Raw genomic sequence first — 16,538 nt, 5'->3', positions numbered from 1 at the left:
TTTTATTGCCTTATTTGTTTGTTCTGTTTGTGACCGTGGATTCTCCTAGGCACTAGAGGTGGACTAACCTGCAAAAATAAGTTGCAAATGACAAATGCATGTTCTGGGTAGTCACATAGCAAAAGCTCCTTCCTATTTCTCTGCTCCTGGGTCACTTGGATTTGCTCTTATCTCTCTGGCTCCAAACACTGTGGTGAGATTTCTGCACCTGCTTTGGCTCACAGAGTTGGTGTTCCTTTGGGTTTATCTCCTGAAATTTTAGACCTTTGCCTGTTCCTTAAATCTCAGACACCCTCACCCCGACTCTAGAACCCCAGCCTTATTTAAGCCAAACCCCTGGCCAGACCTGCCCCTGGCCGTCATCAAAGTGTATGTGGGATGGGTTTCAAAAATGCTGAGCCTACTGGACGGTTCTTTAGATCTTGGGGCAGAAAACATAAAATTTTTCAGACAGTTGGATGTGTTCATGGTTAAATGAAAGCCAAGGCTGAGATTCACACGTACAGTTACCACCTGCTGGGCATACCCAGCTGTACCCTTTTGCTTTCCCAAACAGATCTTGGATGTCACTAACAAATTTAGGGGCTTTTACGTGGGACTTAAGAATTTTTTTTTGAAGACATAGTAAACTTTATTCAGACTTTGGGATTCACAAAAATATGTAGGAGGAATTCGCATTTTCAACATGGCAACAAAGAATTCTTAATAAGTTTTTCCGAATACTTTTTGTTAATGTCAGGGACCTTAGGAATTATTAAAGGTCCATACAAGCCATTGTTACATTGTCATCCTGGCATTCACTTCTCACTGTTCTGTTCCTGGCTCTGGTTTTACCTGAAGCAGCATGACACTACCTCCTTTTTTTTATTAGTCATTCCAACATCTGCCAGCCCAATATCAAGAACATCTATAGGGGGTGAAAAGTGACCAACAACTCTTGATGTCATCCTAACTTCAATCAACAGCACACTGGGATGGGTACAGGCCAACACAGTGGTAATGAAAAATGTTTCCCGCTTCAGGAATGCTCTAATTGCCATTGGCCCTTTAATTGGGCTGGACCACCTATGACGGTGCCCTGGCGGGTGCACAAAAACCAACTGCAAAGCCTGATGGATTAGACATTCTAGGGAATCACCCAGGAGTTTCCCCTTCCCCATTCTGTCCGCCTCATTCGTGCTTGCTTTCCTCTCGTTGGCTCCATACTCCTGGCTTGGCAGATTTCATTACCTGCTTTGGCCTACTTGGATTTGACTGCCTTTTGGATTCCACACTTTCTGTTTTGGCACTTGAACATGGTTTAGAGCTTTTCCTGCTTCAGAATCTCCCATTGCCCCAGAGGCTGTTCGATCTCTGGCTTTCTGCACCGCCATTCCCCCACAACCAAGCCTGGTCCTTGGGAGCAAGGACTAGGGAGACTCTCTTAACAACATTCAGAAACATTTTCCAGAACTGGATGAAATAGCTTTTTGAAACAAAATTGAAAATTATCATCTCATTATATAGTAACCTTATAAGCGAATGGTCATATTAATAAATGAATTTGGCATGGCAGTATGCATATGTAGGTTCTGAAATAATCTAATAATCCTGCATAATCTTAGGAAGATTCATTGCTTGGCTCAAGTCAAAGGGCACAGCAAGGTTGGGCTAGAATGTGTGGTTATCCCAGTGTGGCTGGAGGTGATGGGATGGCCGAGAGACATATGACAGAGATGACCCTGAGGTTGGCCTCACGATGCACTGCTATATTAGACTGCTAGGGAGTTTTTGTTCTTTTTGTAGAGGGCAGGAGGATGGCAGAGGGAAGGAGTATTGGAGTGATTGAGAGAGAACAGGATGGGCAAAGCACCCTTGGTTTGGGGCCTTGTCGCTGTTATTTAAACATAGTGGGAAAACAACCTGTCTTCAACAGATAAAGTACTAACAAAATGTCTAGGTTCACTGTTAGGAGCTCAGAATACATTTCTCTCTGAAATAATGTTCAACGGGGTTTTATGGGATAGCATTCATAAACAGAAGTCCTTTACCGATGTTTTTATGCAAAATATTTAAAGTTTGGGCTAGCAGGAAGACATCTCCAATAATAACATTAGATAACATGAAGAGTAAAGAGGCACTTTGACGGAGAGAAATCACCAACTAGTGAGCACTAGGGGTAGACATCACCATTTCTTTCTGCTACAGCAACATGGAAAATCCCAGGGTCATCTCTATCATATGTCTCTTCATAATGATTTTTAGTCATGTTTTTGTCATGTTAGTAATGTTTTATAATGTTATTGATTTTTTTAAGTTTATAAGAAGATTCACTACATATATATATCAGTATTCTTATTTATGTGACTAATATTTTTTCTATAGATATATATTTCTAATTGTATAAGGCAAGTTAATAAAAAATAAGACCAATTATATTATATAAATATATTCGTATTAGGGAATACATACAAGAAAAGAATACTTCAAAGTATGTATAGATCACATAATGTTACTGTTTGAAAAATACGCAAACTGGTCAATTCTATACTGAAAATACATTGGCCCCATATTTTTAGTGATGCTTCCTCCGATTTTAAGCAACATGTATCAGATAAATGTTTTTGTCCTTTTATTTCTATATTTCAAAAAGGAGTCTTTATAAAAAATGAACTTTATAATTCCTTTTAAATTTTTTATTTATATTTAGCCCAACTATATCTCTTTTACTCTCATTCACTCAGACATTTAAGTGTCACTGTGGTGCAGGTATCAGGATTAGGTGTGAGGACTATGGGGTGGAGTGTACAAGGTTGAGTGTGGTCAGGGGAGAATGACCTTTGGGAGATGTACCTTTGAGGAGTTCATAGTATAGTTGGAGAGAAGCCTGCATCTTAAGTACAGGACTATACAACACAGTGTAATAAACACAATGATTAGCGCATGTAGAAAGGGCTGTGGGAGCAGCAAAGACCTTGCCAAAGGGGCCAGAGGGCACACAGCAAAAAGGACATCTGAACCACATCTAAGTTTAGCCATATATGGACTCAAAATTCTTTCCAAAGTAGAATGTTGGCTAAAGCTCTTTCCCATAATTACTCTGACTAGATGATCTACTTAAACTTGTTGTATCTCTTCTTGGTCATTACATGATTTCACTGTCTTCTCATGTAGGTAGGTTGCCGCATTGCAACTTCATACATTCCAAGGGCATTCTGTCTGGCAACCAAAAGAAAGGGCAGGAAGTGAGAACACTCAGGGGTGTGGCTGTTACATGGCAGGCTCCCACATAGCATCCTTCGCCCCTCTTATAACATGGGAGAGTCTTTCCTTTTAGGATTCAGTGGTTCAACAGGTTTGGAAGGGTTTGGGAAGGGGATGCTTCCTTGAGTTCTGTTGCTGGGAGAAGACACAAAATTTAACATGTCAAATGGCAAAGGTATAACCACGGTGGACGGTTTGTCTGTGAACAAGGACTGAAGAGTGTGGAGGTATCGGAGCTGAACGGCAGCTGGAGTGCCTGATAGAATCTCAGCTGCCATTCTCAGGGACTCAGAGGTGGCTCTCTCCCCTTCTGCAGCGATCATCTAGAGAACAGACGTGAAGAAAAGCAAAGTGAGTTCCCTTCTTCGTTCCTGGACAGTTTTAATCACTATTCAGCAAGCATCTATTATGTGGCAGGTGCTGTGAAGCATAGAACAGATGGTCTTCGTTTTCAAGGATCTTGCTCTAGGGAAGACAGATTACACCATTAATTGTAATTTGGGGCAGAATTTGTTGAGGCCACAAATGGCAAGTATAGTGAAGGGTTTGGGCGTTATGTCTAGTGGGCCTTGAAAGATTAAAAGGATTTTGCCATATAGAGAAAAGGTTGGCCAATATTCCAGGCAAAAACATGGAATCCTGAAAGGGTAATTCCCAACTCAAGCAAAATGAATGGGAAAGCCTTTCAGAAGGAAAAACACCAATCTCACCACCTGAATGCCACTTTAAAGTGGGCAGAGAGGGTTAGATACCACTCTGCCCTGAAGACCATCTTCCTCCCGTCCTCCTCCACTTCCCCTCAGTCATCAACCTTCTATGTGGTTAGGGGTTTTTCCACCTACTTCCTGTTCCTTAAAAGAAATCTGCCTCCCCTTCAGTCCTCATTTTCCTCTTCCCATCACCCCATTCCACCCACACAAGTCAGGAGTTGCTGGCAGCCACATCCTTGCTTCTCACTGGCATGTCTGAGTAGAGGCTATGGGTCGCACAGCCTTCTCTTGGCTCTGGTGTTGAGGAAACTGGCCCCTGAGCATGGTTGTCTCTCCAGAGCTTGCGCAGAGCAAGGGAGACAGGTCTGGGTGTCATTAACCTATAGGTGACAGGTGACTGATATTACCCAGGACAGATGCCAATACAAGAGAAGAAGGATGAAGTATGGTGAGAGGCCTTTAGGGAGAGAGAATGAAGACAAGACTCAAGCTGGAGGAGATGGTCACTGTTACCAATGGCCTCAGAGAGAGGGAGTAAAGGGAGGAGATGTTGCATTAGTCATTTAGGAGCTACTAGCACACTAGCAATTTTAATAGAGTTGGTTGGAGTGAGGAGCACAAGCCAGATTCCTCCCAGTGCCTGGACGAATGGGAGGTGAGGAAGCAAAGGGGAAATGCTCTGCATGAGCAGGCCTTTTGGATTCTCCGGTGCTTCTCAAAGAACAGCCTCGGAGGGCAGATGGCCTGCTCAGTGCTGGCTCACCCGCACGCGGGCCTGTCTCTGCGCTTCGGCTTCCACAGCCAGGGAGTGCTGAAGCCCGGCCGGCAGCCTCACGTCCTTACTGAAAGAGAAAGAACGCGGCCAGGTAGGTTTGCGGCACTGCTCTCAGCAGGCAGAGCTCCCGTACAGTCTGACCCCCTTCCCTACTGTTGTTCACGATGCACAGAAAATTCTGATGAACAGAGTGCCATCCCTAGATCCCTGAGCAGACAGTCGGCCAAGGGTGTGTCTCAAGGTCAGTGCCTTACGCAGATTTTTATTATCACTGATGATACAGTAGAGCTACGGTTTTCTCTTTCCATGGAGAACAAATTTTGTGTTGATGGATTATGTTCCTTTTCCCCCCACTTAGTTTAATCTAAATCCCAGCTATTAAATTAGAACAAGGAAAAAAACCTTGAAGAGCCACGTTATTAATAATAAGAATGAGGGAAGTTATCTCAGTTTATACAAGAGAATTGTTTTGAAAAGCACAGAACCGACCGAATAAGAACAATACTTAACGTATTACAAAAAAGATACAAAATTTTACTTTTACCCTGAATGCAACAATGAAAAATACATGGGTAGAAAACAGTCTGGCAGTTCCTCAGAAAGTTAAATATGGAGTTACCATATGATCCAGTAATTCCACTCCTAGGTATCTACCCAAGAGAATTGAAAACATGTTCACATAAAAACTTGCACGTGAATGATCATTGCAGCATTATTCATAATAGCCCCAAAGTGGAAACAACCCAAATGTCCATCCGTCGATGAGAAGATAAACAAAATGTGGTCTAGTCACACAATGGAATAATATTCGACCATAAAAAGGAATGACGTACTAATTCATGCTACAGCATGGGTGAACTTTGAAAACATTATGCTACGTGAAAGAAGCCAGACACAGAGGCCACATATTGTATAACTGCCTTTATATATAATGGCCAGAACAGGCAAATCCAGAGAGAGAGAGAGAGAGAGAGAGAGAGAGAGAGAGAGAGAGTGAGAGTGAGAGAGAGAGAGAAAGAGGTTATCAGGGCCTGGGGAGGAGGGAAAATGAGGAGTTTCTGCTAAGGGCGCAGGCTTTGTTTTTGGGGTGATGAAAATAGTCTAGAATTAGTTGGTAGTGACGGTTGCACCAGTTTGTGAATATACTAAAAACCACTGCATTGTACTTTAAAGTAGTTAAAAAGATGAGTTTTATGTTATGTGATTTTATCTCAAAAAAGTTTTTTAATTCATACAGAGAAAATGAAAGTAATTTGCCCAAATGTCACAATGATTATGTTATGTTTATGAGATAATAGGTATAGGTGTTTTTTCTCTTTTCTCCCCCAAATTTATGCTATTATGGCTATAGTCATACTCATGCAATGAAAATAACTAATCAAGTAAAAAATTTTTTGATAAAACCAAAATATTTCCATTTATCATATTGTTCTTCCCAGTTCATTTCCTACCCACATTTCTGTTCTCTCCACTTTGATTCCCCAAATACAGGTCACTGAATCCAAGGCGACCTGCAGAGGGAAGAGTCAAGATGTCAGTGACAACCTCCAGGTGGTGCAGAGGGAGATCTGACTACAGAAGAGAAGGCGATGTGGTGACGGAAGCAGACAGCAGAGTGATGTACTTTGACGATGGAGGAAGGGCCTCGAGCTAAGAAATGCAGGCGGCCGCTAGAAGCTGAAATAGGCAAGGTCCTTTCAGAACCTCCATTAGGCACCAGCCCTGCTGACACCTTGACTTTGGCCCAGCGAAACTAACTCTGGACTTCTGGCCTTCAAAACTGTTAAAGATTAAATTGATGTGGTTTTAAGCCACCAACCTTGTGGCAATTTGTCATAAAAGCAAAGGGAAATGCTACAGATGGCGTATTTGTTAAATCTGTTTTAAAATACATTTATTAGAAACCCAGAGTCTGTAGTTTTCTCCCAAATAACTGGTGCTTTCACTGACAGGTGCTTGCACGGCCTTCCTGTTGGTGGCATCCATTTTCCCCACATCCAGTCCCGGGAGGCGGGAGAAAATGAACTGTGGGTTCTGGAGAAAAGTGGACAAGGCATGGAGCTCCACATGTGGGCTCATATTCTTTTCCTTCTTAATTATTTCTTAGTTGTTAGATAACTAATAAGCTTAGTGCATTGAGAAACCTGAGAAGATTGACTAATTTTGGAATTTGGTGAGAGGAAGGAGTGTTGAAAAAGCCGTCACAGAGGAGGTGGCATCTTAAAGAACAAATAGGATTTTGCCTGTGGAGAAAGGGAAGTATTCCATGCGGAGGAGGCAAGGAGCCGGCGGAATGCTAAGGAGGCTGGAGTATCGGACACACGGGGGAAGGACAGCAAGAAGTGAGGCTGCAACAGCTGGGCTGTTTCTTCGCTCAACCAGAGAGCACTATGAGGCTGCTGTGTGGTCGCCCTGAGCCAGGCCCTGAGACAGAGAGAGGAATAACATACGGCCCCTGCCATACGGAGTTCATAACCCGGAAGACAAACGTGAAAATACATAAAGTATAATTCAGTGTAACAAGGCAAGCTTCAATGTCAAGAGTCTGGACTTTATCCTTTAATGGGGAGGGAAGAACAGGAAGAGCGGATGAACGGGGGCCGGGGCGGGGGGGCACACTTGGATGGTTTTTACATTCCAGAGCAACAACTCTCCTGTGTCCCTCTTGTTAAAACTTTTCCTCCTTTTAGCTTCTCTTATTTACTGAACTCTTCCCTTTATTTACAACCAGGATGCTAACCACTGTTTTATCAGTAGCAAGTGGGACAACTCACAAACATTTGGGTACTTCATTTTCTCAGATTAGTGTCCGCTCAGGCCCCATCAGCACGATTATTATCAATGCCTTTGGTCTTTAGATCCTCCTGTTGGAGGTCCCCCTTTCAGCTAGTCATGACTCATCACCCCCTAACTCAGTTCTGTGCCCCATGGCCTCATGACAGGCTCTGTCACTGGAGGTAACTACCACTTGACTGGGCAGTTTTCTGGAATCCTGCTTTGTTCTTGCCTCGCTTCTTAATGCCTTTGCCAATCTTGAGAGGCAGTTCTGGCTCTTCTCTCCCTCCCCCAATTCCAAATCAGTTAAATCGAGGTGATTGGGAATTAATCATGTAAGGGTCTATGACATCTTTTTATCTGAAAGTCTGATTTGAACTTATCATTGTTTAACTTTGTTTCCCCAACTAGACAGCTCCCAGGAGACATTCCTTATCATCTTGGTATGCCAACAACCTCTCCCACCCAGCCCCCATCCTCACCCCGCCAGCCCCCACTCCTACCACTTTGTGTGCTATGTGGGCACTTTACATTGCATCTGAAGCTGCTGGAGTAGGGTTGAGAGCAAAAACTATAGCAATGACTGCCTAACCTGCACCACACTGGTGACTATGATTGGCTCAGGATCAATGTGATCATCTTTTACTTAGCTATCAGTTTCTTAAGGGGTAGCACCTTCAACAGTGAAGGCCTGGCACATGGCAGATTCAATAAACGATCAATGAAGGAAATGAATAAAAGATAAAGATATATTTCCACACATTCAATGTTAAATTTATTGAAGTACCTTTACATCTTGGGCGATGCTCTTCCTCTCTAGAAGAATTTCAGTGAGGGATCGATGTGCTAGCAGACGCTTCATGGTGGTTTGCACGAGGAACTGAATAGTTTTGGACACATGAGCAAGACTGCTTAGGAGAAGAGAGGCATTTTCTATTTGGTAGTAGCAGATGGCATCTATCTCCATTATAAACATGTCTTTGGTCACAACCTACGCAGAAAAGAGAGTGTGGCTGTCAGGCCTGATTCTTGGACTCCTTTCCCGTTCGGGATTAAAGGAACTGGAACTAAATGTGTTCAAGGGGAATTTTCTCAAAGGAAGATTTTTAGCAAGAAAAAAACCAAAGAGTAGTTGGCCTACCCATTATTCAAAATAGACGTGTTTCTGAAGATTAAGGAGTTTTTATTAACTACGCCAAAGCATTCACAATGTAAGGGAGTCCTGTTGTAAATATTTTTGTTAAAAAAAAACCAGGAAGAATTTTCTTACATGAAAAAAACAGTTGTTTATCAGGTCTTTTTAACTGATGCCCCCAAAAATGTGCTCAAGAGAAGCACGGTCTGGAAGCAAGCACACGCATGCTCTGCGTGCTGGGTGTACACGAGAGGGCAGGCTGGTAATGCACGCCCAGTGCCCTCGCAGACGCATGTGCTCAGCATGTCCATGTTCAGACCCTTCACAAGGACATATTATAAGGATTTAGCTGCAATCAGCATGTCCATGTTCAGACCCTTCACAAGGACATATAAGGATTTAGCTTCAGGGATGTTATTCACAGTATTGCTTACTGTAATAAGAAATTGGAAACAACCTAATATCAACAATAGGGAATTATAAATTGTGGTACATATGTCCATACACTAGAATGCTTTGTGTCCATGTAAAATAAAAGGGTAGAAACATAGCTAATATATAAAAAGATGATCACAAAAATTTGGGGTAAAAAAAAAGTCATGCTAGGCCAGCTGGTGTGGCTCAGTGGTTGAGTGTCAACCCAGGAACCAAGAGGAATGATTCGGAAAAAAAAAAGAGGTAAGGATTCAATTCCGGTTAAGGTGCATGCCCAGGTTGTGGACCCGATCCCCAGTAGGGAGCGTGCAGGGGGCAGCTAATTGATGTTGATGTTTTTCTGTCATTGATGTTTCTCTCTCTCTCTCTCTCTCTCTCTCTCTCTCTCTCTAAAATCAATTAAAATATATTAAAAATAAAATAAGTCATGCTACTATGGAATGTATGGTTTGATATATATTCCTGTCTGTAAATATAACCACACACAGACATAAGTCTGAAAGGATACACTCCAAAATATCTACATCTGTCTATAGGTAATAGGATTAGGGGTAAATTTTATTTATTTCTTTTTTATATTTTATTATCTGAAATAAACCTTTAAATATATATAATTTTGGTTTTTATTTAACAAAAGAAAGCATAGGAAAGATCTTTAAACTGAAAGTGGGGGACAGTTAGGAAAGGCTTATAAATCTAAATTACCAATAGAAAAATCTAGGTGTTATCTCTACTTTTTAAATTTATTTGTGGTAAAATACACATAACATCAAATTTACCACCTTAACCATTTTTAAGTGTACAGTTCATTAGTGTTAAGTGCATTCATATTGTTGTACAACCAATCTCCAGAACTCTTTTCATCTTGTAAAACTGAAACCCATTAGACAAGAACTTTCCATTCCTCTCCCCAACCTCTGAAACCCCCACTCTACTTTCTGTCTCTATGAGTTTAACTACTCTAGGTACCTAGTATAAGTGGAATCATACAGTATTGTCTTTTCATGACTGGTTTATTTCACTTAGCTTAATGTTCTCCAGGTTCATCCATGATGTAGTAAGTGTCTGAATTTCCTAACTTTACAAGGTTGAATAATTTTCCATGATAGATATATACCACATTTTGTTTATTCAGCCATTGATGGACACTTGGGTTTCTTTCACCTCTTGGTCATTGTAACTAATATTGCTATGAACATAGGTATATAAATACCTCTTCAAATTTTTGCTTTCAGTTCCTTGGGGTATATACCCAGAAGAGGAATTGCTGGACCTAATGACAATTCTGTTTTAAATTTTTTGAGGAATTGTTGTTTTCCACAGCAATGGTACCATTTCACATACTCACTAATAGTACACAAGGGTTGCAATGCCTGCACTTGTTATTTTCTGGCTTTTTTCCCTTCTCTTTGGTGGCCATCCTAATAGATGTGAGGTGGTATCTCATTGTGGTTTTGATTTGCATTTTTCTAATGATTAGTGATTTTGAACATTTGTTCATGTGTTTGTTGACAATTTCTATATTTTCTTTGGAGACTTGCTATTCAAGTCTGTATTAGCCAGGTCTCTCCAGAGAAATAGAATCAGTGTGTGTGTGTGTGTGTGTGTGTGTGTGTGTGTGTGTGTGTATCTAGAAAGAGAGAGAAAGAGATTTTAAGGAATTGCTTACACAATTGTAGAGGCTGAGAAAAAGTCATGCTAGCCCAGCTGGTGTGTCCAAAATCTTCAGGAGAGGTCAACAGGAGACTCAAGGAAAAGTTGATGTTGCCGCTCCAGCCTGAGAGCAGTCTGTTGGCAGAATTCTCTCCTCCTCCAGGGGAGGGCAGTCTTTCTCTTGAAGCCTCCATCTGATTGGTGAGGCCCAGCCACATTATAGAATGTAATCTGCCTTACTCAGAGTCTACTGATTTAATATTAATCTTATCTGAAAGTACTTTCACAGCAACATCCAGATGTTTCTGACCAAATATCTAGGTACCATAGCTTAGTCAAGTTGATACATAAAAACTATGACAAATCCTTTTTGTTTGTTTGCTTGCTTGCTTGTTGAGTTGTAGGATGTCTTTATATATCTTAGATATTAACCCTTTATCAGACATGTTATTTTCTTCCACCCATAGAATACCTGTTCATTCTGTCAATTGTGTCCTTTGTTGTTCGGGATTTTTTTCATTTTGATGTAGTCCATATCTCTAGTTCCCTTTTCTACTTTTGATCTTAAGTAGTCATTTTGCCCTAGATTAGCTTTGTAAAATGTAGAGAAAGCAACATCCATCATTTGGCTTACCTCATGAAAGGGTATCTCCAAGGTTTGGAGACGAAGGTCAACCTTGTGGTAGGTGTCCAGGCAGGGCAAGAAGAAGAAAAGACCTAGGTGAGGGGGAGGAGAAAGTTACAGGTGAATGGCTAGCATGGAGACTGTTTGGGGTTCACTTTTGGGGGGGGTCAGGCTGCACATTTCATTGCTTTTCTTAGCCTGCAACTACACACAGGCCATTGGGCGACCCCACCACTATCCCCATAGTGTCTGTTGTTGCTAAGGTTACTGTATAATTTGTTCTTCAATCTGGAACACTTTTGAGAGTGAAAAGAGAGCACTGTTACAATCTACTCCAGGACAACAGGCATAAACGGAGATTATCCTTGGCAAAATAGGCTGTATGATCACCTTGGTCTGTTGATTATGAATCTTCAAACTCTGATTTATGTCTTCTAGTCTGGCCTCTATTCTCTACCTTCTTCTGTAGATCTGGCTTGGAATTTGGACCCTTTCCAATACATGCACCGTGGGACTTTGCTCCTTTTCATGCCTTCCTGGCTCGCTTGGCTATCCAAATCCCAACTGCTAGACCTTTCAGACTAACCATGCTTCTATCAGTGCCCATTATCAGCTTGGACCTCTGAACATCAGCTCCACTAGACTTTAAGGTCCTAGAATTCGGAAACCATGTCTCATTCATATTTATATCTCTGGTAGTTATACAGTATCTGAAATATAAGAAGTGCTCAATCTGTTTTTCTTCAATTCCACCAACTAAAGACCACTTTGTTACCTGGACGCTGAACTTTGTCTGTTTCCCATAGTTTGGTCTGACCCTCTCGACTTTGAATTAGCTTAGCTTTGCTCTGAGAATTCACAGAACTCTGACCATACACACATTCTACTAAAACTGGTGCCTGGACATGGGTTCTAAGCCTACCTGTTACTCTGGCCAGCCTGGCCCTGGCATTTAGTTCTCTGCACCCATCTTCTCTCTTGGTTATTGTGACCTGGTAGTAATGCTCTCTTCAGAATTTCTTAATAAACCTTGTTACAAGTACCAGATTGGAAAATGGAGATATCATGAATCAAGTTATTTCATGTAATCTTAGGTGGATATTACAAATGTGCATGGATTGAAGAAACTGGCAAGTCTACAGGGGGTTAAAAAACTGTTCCTTACCAGGGCCTTTGGCTCTCCCAGGAAGCAGATGTCCCAGTCGGAATATAATTACTCTCTCATATTCTTGTACAACCTAAAAGCAAATTTAATACTTTTGAATCACACCAAGAAAGAAAAAGAGAGTCTTCAAAGGCCTTCACATGAGAGTAATGCTAAGTATCAGGAATCTTTGGTTTTGAGAACCAAGGAAAAACTAGATATGTAGGTTTCCAAAATCTACATTTAGTAAGTGTAGAATTTCAGAAACCAATAAAAAAAAACCTATATTGACCATGTTCATTTTTGAGCCTGTGAACAGAATTTTTATTAAAGAGCCATGATTATCTAAAAATAATAATAATAATGCTTCCACTAATGTTCGATAGTCCCTAACTCAAAGAAATCAGAGCATGTTTTCCACAGCATGTTCAATCTTGTATTTTTCTGTGACTTCTGTATGATTAGCTTTTATATGTCTCAATTAACAGTTATTTAACAGAAAGAGGGAGTATATTTTAATACCAGTTCTTATATTATGTTTCAAACTGTGAGAAGTATCACAAAATAATACCTGAATCTTCTACCTTAGGACACTGGAAATAGAAGAGCAAACTAAACCTAAAGCAAGAAGAAAGAAGTTAATGAAGATTAGAGTGGAAATAAATGCAATGGAGAAGAGAAAACCAATAGAGAAAATCAGCAGAACCAAAAGTTGGTTCTTTGAAAACATCAACAAAATCGACCAATATTTATCTAGACTGACCAATAAAAAAGAAGACTCAAATTGCTAAAACCAGGAATCAAAGAGGAATGATACAGGGACATCACTACTGTCCTTAAAGAAATAAAAAAATATAAGAAAAAATACTATGAACTATACACCAATAAATTAGATAACTTAGATAAAATTGACAAAATCCTACAGATACACAAACTACCAAAACTGACTCAAAAAGAAAAACAAAAACTGAAAAGAACTAGAAGAGATTAAATTAGTAGTTTAAAAATTTCACACTAAGAAAAATCCATGATTAGATGGCTTCACTAGGGAATTCTGCCAAACGTTTAAAGAAAAAGTAATGCCAGTTAGTCACAAATTCTCCCCCATCCTGGCCACTAATTTGTTCCCAAGTATGACTGGCAGAAGGGCAGGCATCCTCCCACGTCACTCAGACCTTACTGGGCATGTATCTAAACTGCCTTTGTCTACTCCCATCCCCCATCAATCAGTGGGGAACAGACTTGGAGAATGTTAAAGGTGGCTTGTTGGCAAAGCTGTATGAATGGCATGCCTATTATATGTAGTCTATCTAGTCTTCCCTTTTTTCCTTTCCTGTTAAATAATAGCCAGGTTATTACAATGGCATCATTTGTGTTACAGAGGGCAGATGACCTAGGTGTAGCCCCTATCTTGAAGGGGCTCTCCATCTAATCGGAGAGATGGGGTGTCAACAAATACTATACATGTGGTAAGTGCTAGAATGGGTGGGGAAGCAGAGTGACACCAGAGCACAAGGAAGGGAATGACAGTCTGGGGAAGTCAAGGAAGTCTTCACAGTTACATGTGAGCAACGTCTTAAAGGAGTAGGTGCTCTCCCGGAAGGTGAGTGGGGAGGGCATTCCATGCGGAGCAGACAGCCCTTATCGAAACACAGAAGTAAACGTGGGCATGTTGTGGTCAGTGAGAGGCTCCAGGAAATTAAACGATCTCACCTTTATGCAGAACCAGACAGAAAAAGGGAAGGTCACGATGATGATGAGCAGGGATGTGAGGACAAGAAGCCACTCACAGGCCCCTAACCCAGAAGACTTGGTACCTTAAAAAAAAAGAAGAAGAAGTATATGAAAACTTCACCATCTTCACTGACTAGCATGTGTTGTCCAGACCTTGGTATTAGGGTCAGAACAGTTTGTAGACTTCCGTGGGAATATTAGAATAAGCTGGGTATCAGCGAAGTCAGTTCACAGGGCTAGGCTACTGTCTGTGTGAAGGGCCATGTGGGCCTATGGAAGGTGGAGCAGGCCCCTGAAAAGGCAGAATTGTGTTTCCCAAACATTTGACCAGGCAATGGTCAAATTATGTTCTATGGAGTTTATTTCTCATGTAATCTGCTTTGGAAAATGCTGCTCCATTAACATCATGCTAGCCTTTTTTTTTTTCTTATTCTTCCTTAAGAGCAATAACAGTGTTATTGCCATGTTTAATTAGTAAATAAAAATATTTCACTTACAGTGGTAACCATGCCAGGTAAAAACAAATAAATGCACATACAGACAAAATTACATTTTATAAGTAAAGAAAGGCCTCGAAATTCCTTCACACAGTAATTAAGGATATGAACAGGAAACTAATACTAGTATCTCTACCCAAAACCTAACTTAAAGCTTTACTCACAAAATATTCTCTTGGAATCAGTTCCTTGAATATCCGATTTGTTTGATTTAAGTGACTAGTGAACCATGAAATGTTAAAGTAGGAAGAGCCTTTAGATAAGACATAGTCCGAGAATCCCCAGCATTTTAGTAAAGGGACGCCTTTTCGTTTCTCCTAAATCTTAAGTAGCCTGGAAGGGGAGTGTGGGCTTAGTGAGGCAGAGGAGTGGATGTTGCTGCCTCTTGCTCCCCTTCCTCTTGGGAGCCACCGAAACCTCCCCGACAAGGGCTCAGCAAGGCCGCCTCATCCTCAATGAGACTTCTCATCCACTGTGTAGGGCCCCAGGCTCTACTCACTTGAATGAAGTCCACACAGATGAAACTACTTGCCCAAGCCACAGCTGGTCGGTGGCAATGCTGGGACCATGACCAGAAATCAGGGGCAGCGCGGGCAAGGAGGAGCTTTTCCATCAGACTGTCTTACTCTAGAGTTCAGGCATCTCCACCGCCCAGCTGCAGGTCTTGGGCAAGTTACCAAGTCCTCAGCATTTTCCCTCATCTGTGAGATGGGAATGACACTACTCAGTAAAACACCTAGGGTTCCTTCCTTGGCTCCCTCTCCGTTGTGGCCTGAAGCACATACAAGACCTCTACTCTCAGCAATACTATAGCAGTGAACTCAACAACCATTTAATGACTGGACGTTTCTGGCTGACGAAAGGGCATCAAGTGGGCAAAACAGCATTAACATGGTCCTGGCTGCATGAATCGTGCTCAAATCATAGCTTTCAATGCTCCAGCATGTTCTGCATTGCTGGTAACTAGGAAATGTTACATTTTCCTAGCCAGCAGAAAACAATATAATGCAAGTATTCCTTATTTAATTTCCTTTAAGCTTTATCCTACACTTAAAGTGGAATAGTTTTTCTTTTGTTCATTAAAAAAAAAAAATTGGAAGCAGATACATTTTGCTTCACCCCGAAAAGCCAGACAGACAACTTTCCCTGTGATTCCCTCCTTCGGTCTGACTTTGCTCTCTTGCAGCTTGCAGGGATCCTGTTTTAACGGAATGTGTTCCTTGATCCAGGCTTTGTGCACGGTGCCTCATCTCCTTTCATCCTCACAGCTACCCTCTGAGCCAGGCCCTGCCGCCTTCCCGGGTGCCCATGAATGAGCACATGGGTAGCCAGCGGCTGAGCTGAGATTTAAACTCGGGTCTGGCTCTTCTCTACTTGGCTCTGCTTCCTCTGCTTTTAGAAAAGTGATCATCCCAAAGAGACTTCAGCATGCGTTTCCGTAGGATTGAAGGGTGGGAGTGAGGACGGAAAAATAAGTTGCATAGTTGCCCGGAGCCACCAGCTCATGCACGTCTTCACTTAGATGAGGTGCCCGTATACTCTTCCGTGGCCATAAACCCAGCGGCAGGGTTTCTTTGCCGTGTGCATTGGTCCCTAACCCAGACCACACTCCCTCCGACCTCCCCATTCTTGAGATCCCCGGTATTTAGTTGATGTTACTTGTATTTCTTCGGATGCATTTGGCAGCTGCCCCTTGTGGGGGGTGTCTGTCAGGCGCTGGCCTCGGTGGCTCCGGGCATGGAGGCGCATTCCACTGTATCTGACACCCCTCGGCTGCCACTTGGAAAGGCCGCTCTCCCTCCCGGGCCCCCA

General features: G+C 41.8%; 1 protein-coding gene across 1 annotated transcript in view; it reads right to left on the bottom strand.

Moving 5' to 3' along the window:
* Positions 1-2,522: 2,522 nt before the first annotated feature.
* NPHS2 (nephrosis 2, idiopathic, steroid-resistant (podocin)) overlaps positions 2,523-16,538 on the bottom strand; it is a 21,850-nt gene continuing 7,834 nt past the window's right edge. The window contains exons 2-8 of the mRNA XM_014528324.1: positions 14,209-14,312; positions 12,517-12,589; positions 11,361-11,443; positions 8,291-8,494; positions 6,184-6,239; positions 4,717-4,795; positions 2,523-3,566 (exon numbers count right to left, since the gene is read on the bottom strand). Coding sequence (XP_014383810.1) covers positions 3,288-3,566; positions 4,717-4,795; positions 6,184-6,239; positions 8,291-8,494; positions 11,361-11,443; positions 12,517-12,589; positions 14,209-14,312 — 878 coding nt within the window. The 3' untranslated portion in view covers positions 2,523-3,287. The remainder of the gene's footprint in view (positions 3,567-4,716; positions 4,796-6,183; positions 6,240-8,290; positions 8,495-11,360; positions 11,444-12,516; positions 12,590-14,208; positions 14,313-16,538) is intronic.

This window comes from Myotis brandtii, unplaced genomic scaffold (assembly GCF_000412655.1).
Source record: "Myotis brandtii unplaced genomic scaffold, ASM41265v1 scaffold630, whole genome shotgun sequence".
Lineage (NCBI taxonomy): Eukaryota > Metazoa > Chordata > Mammalia > Chiroptera > Vespertilionidae > Myotis > Myotis brandtii.
This window is presented reverse-complemented; position numbering and strand designations above follow the sequence as displayed.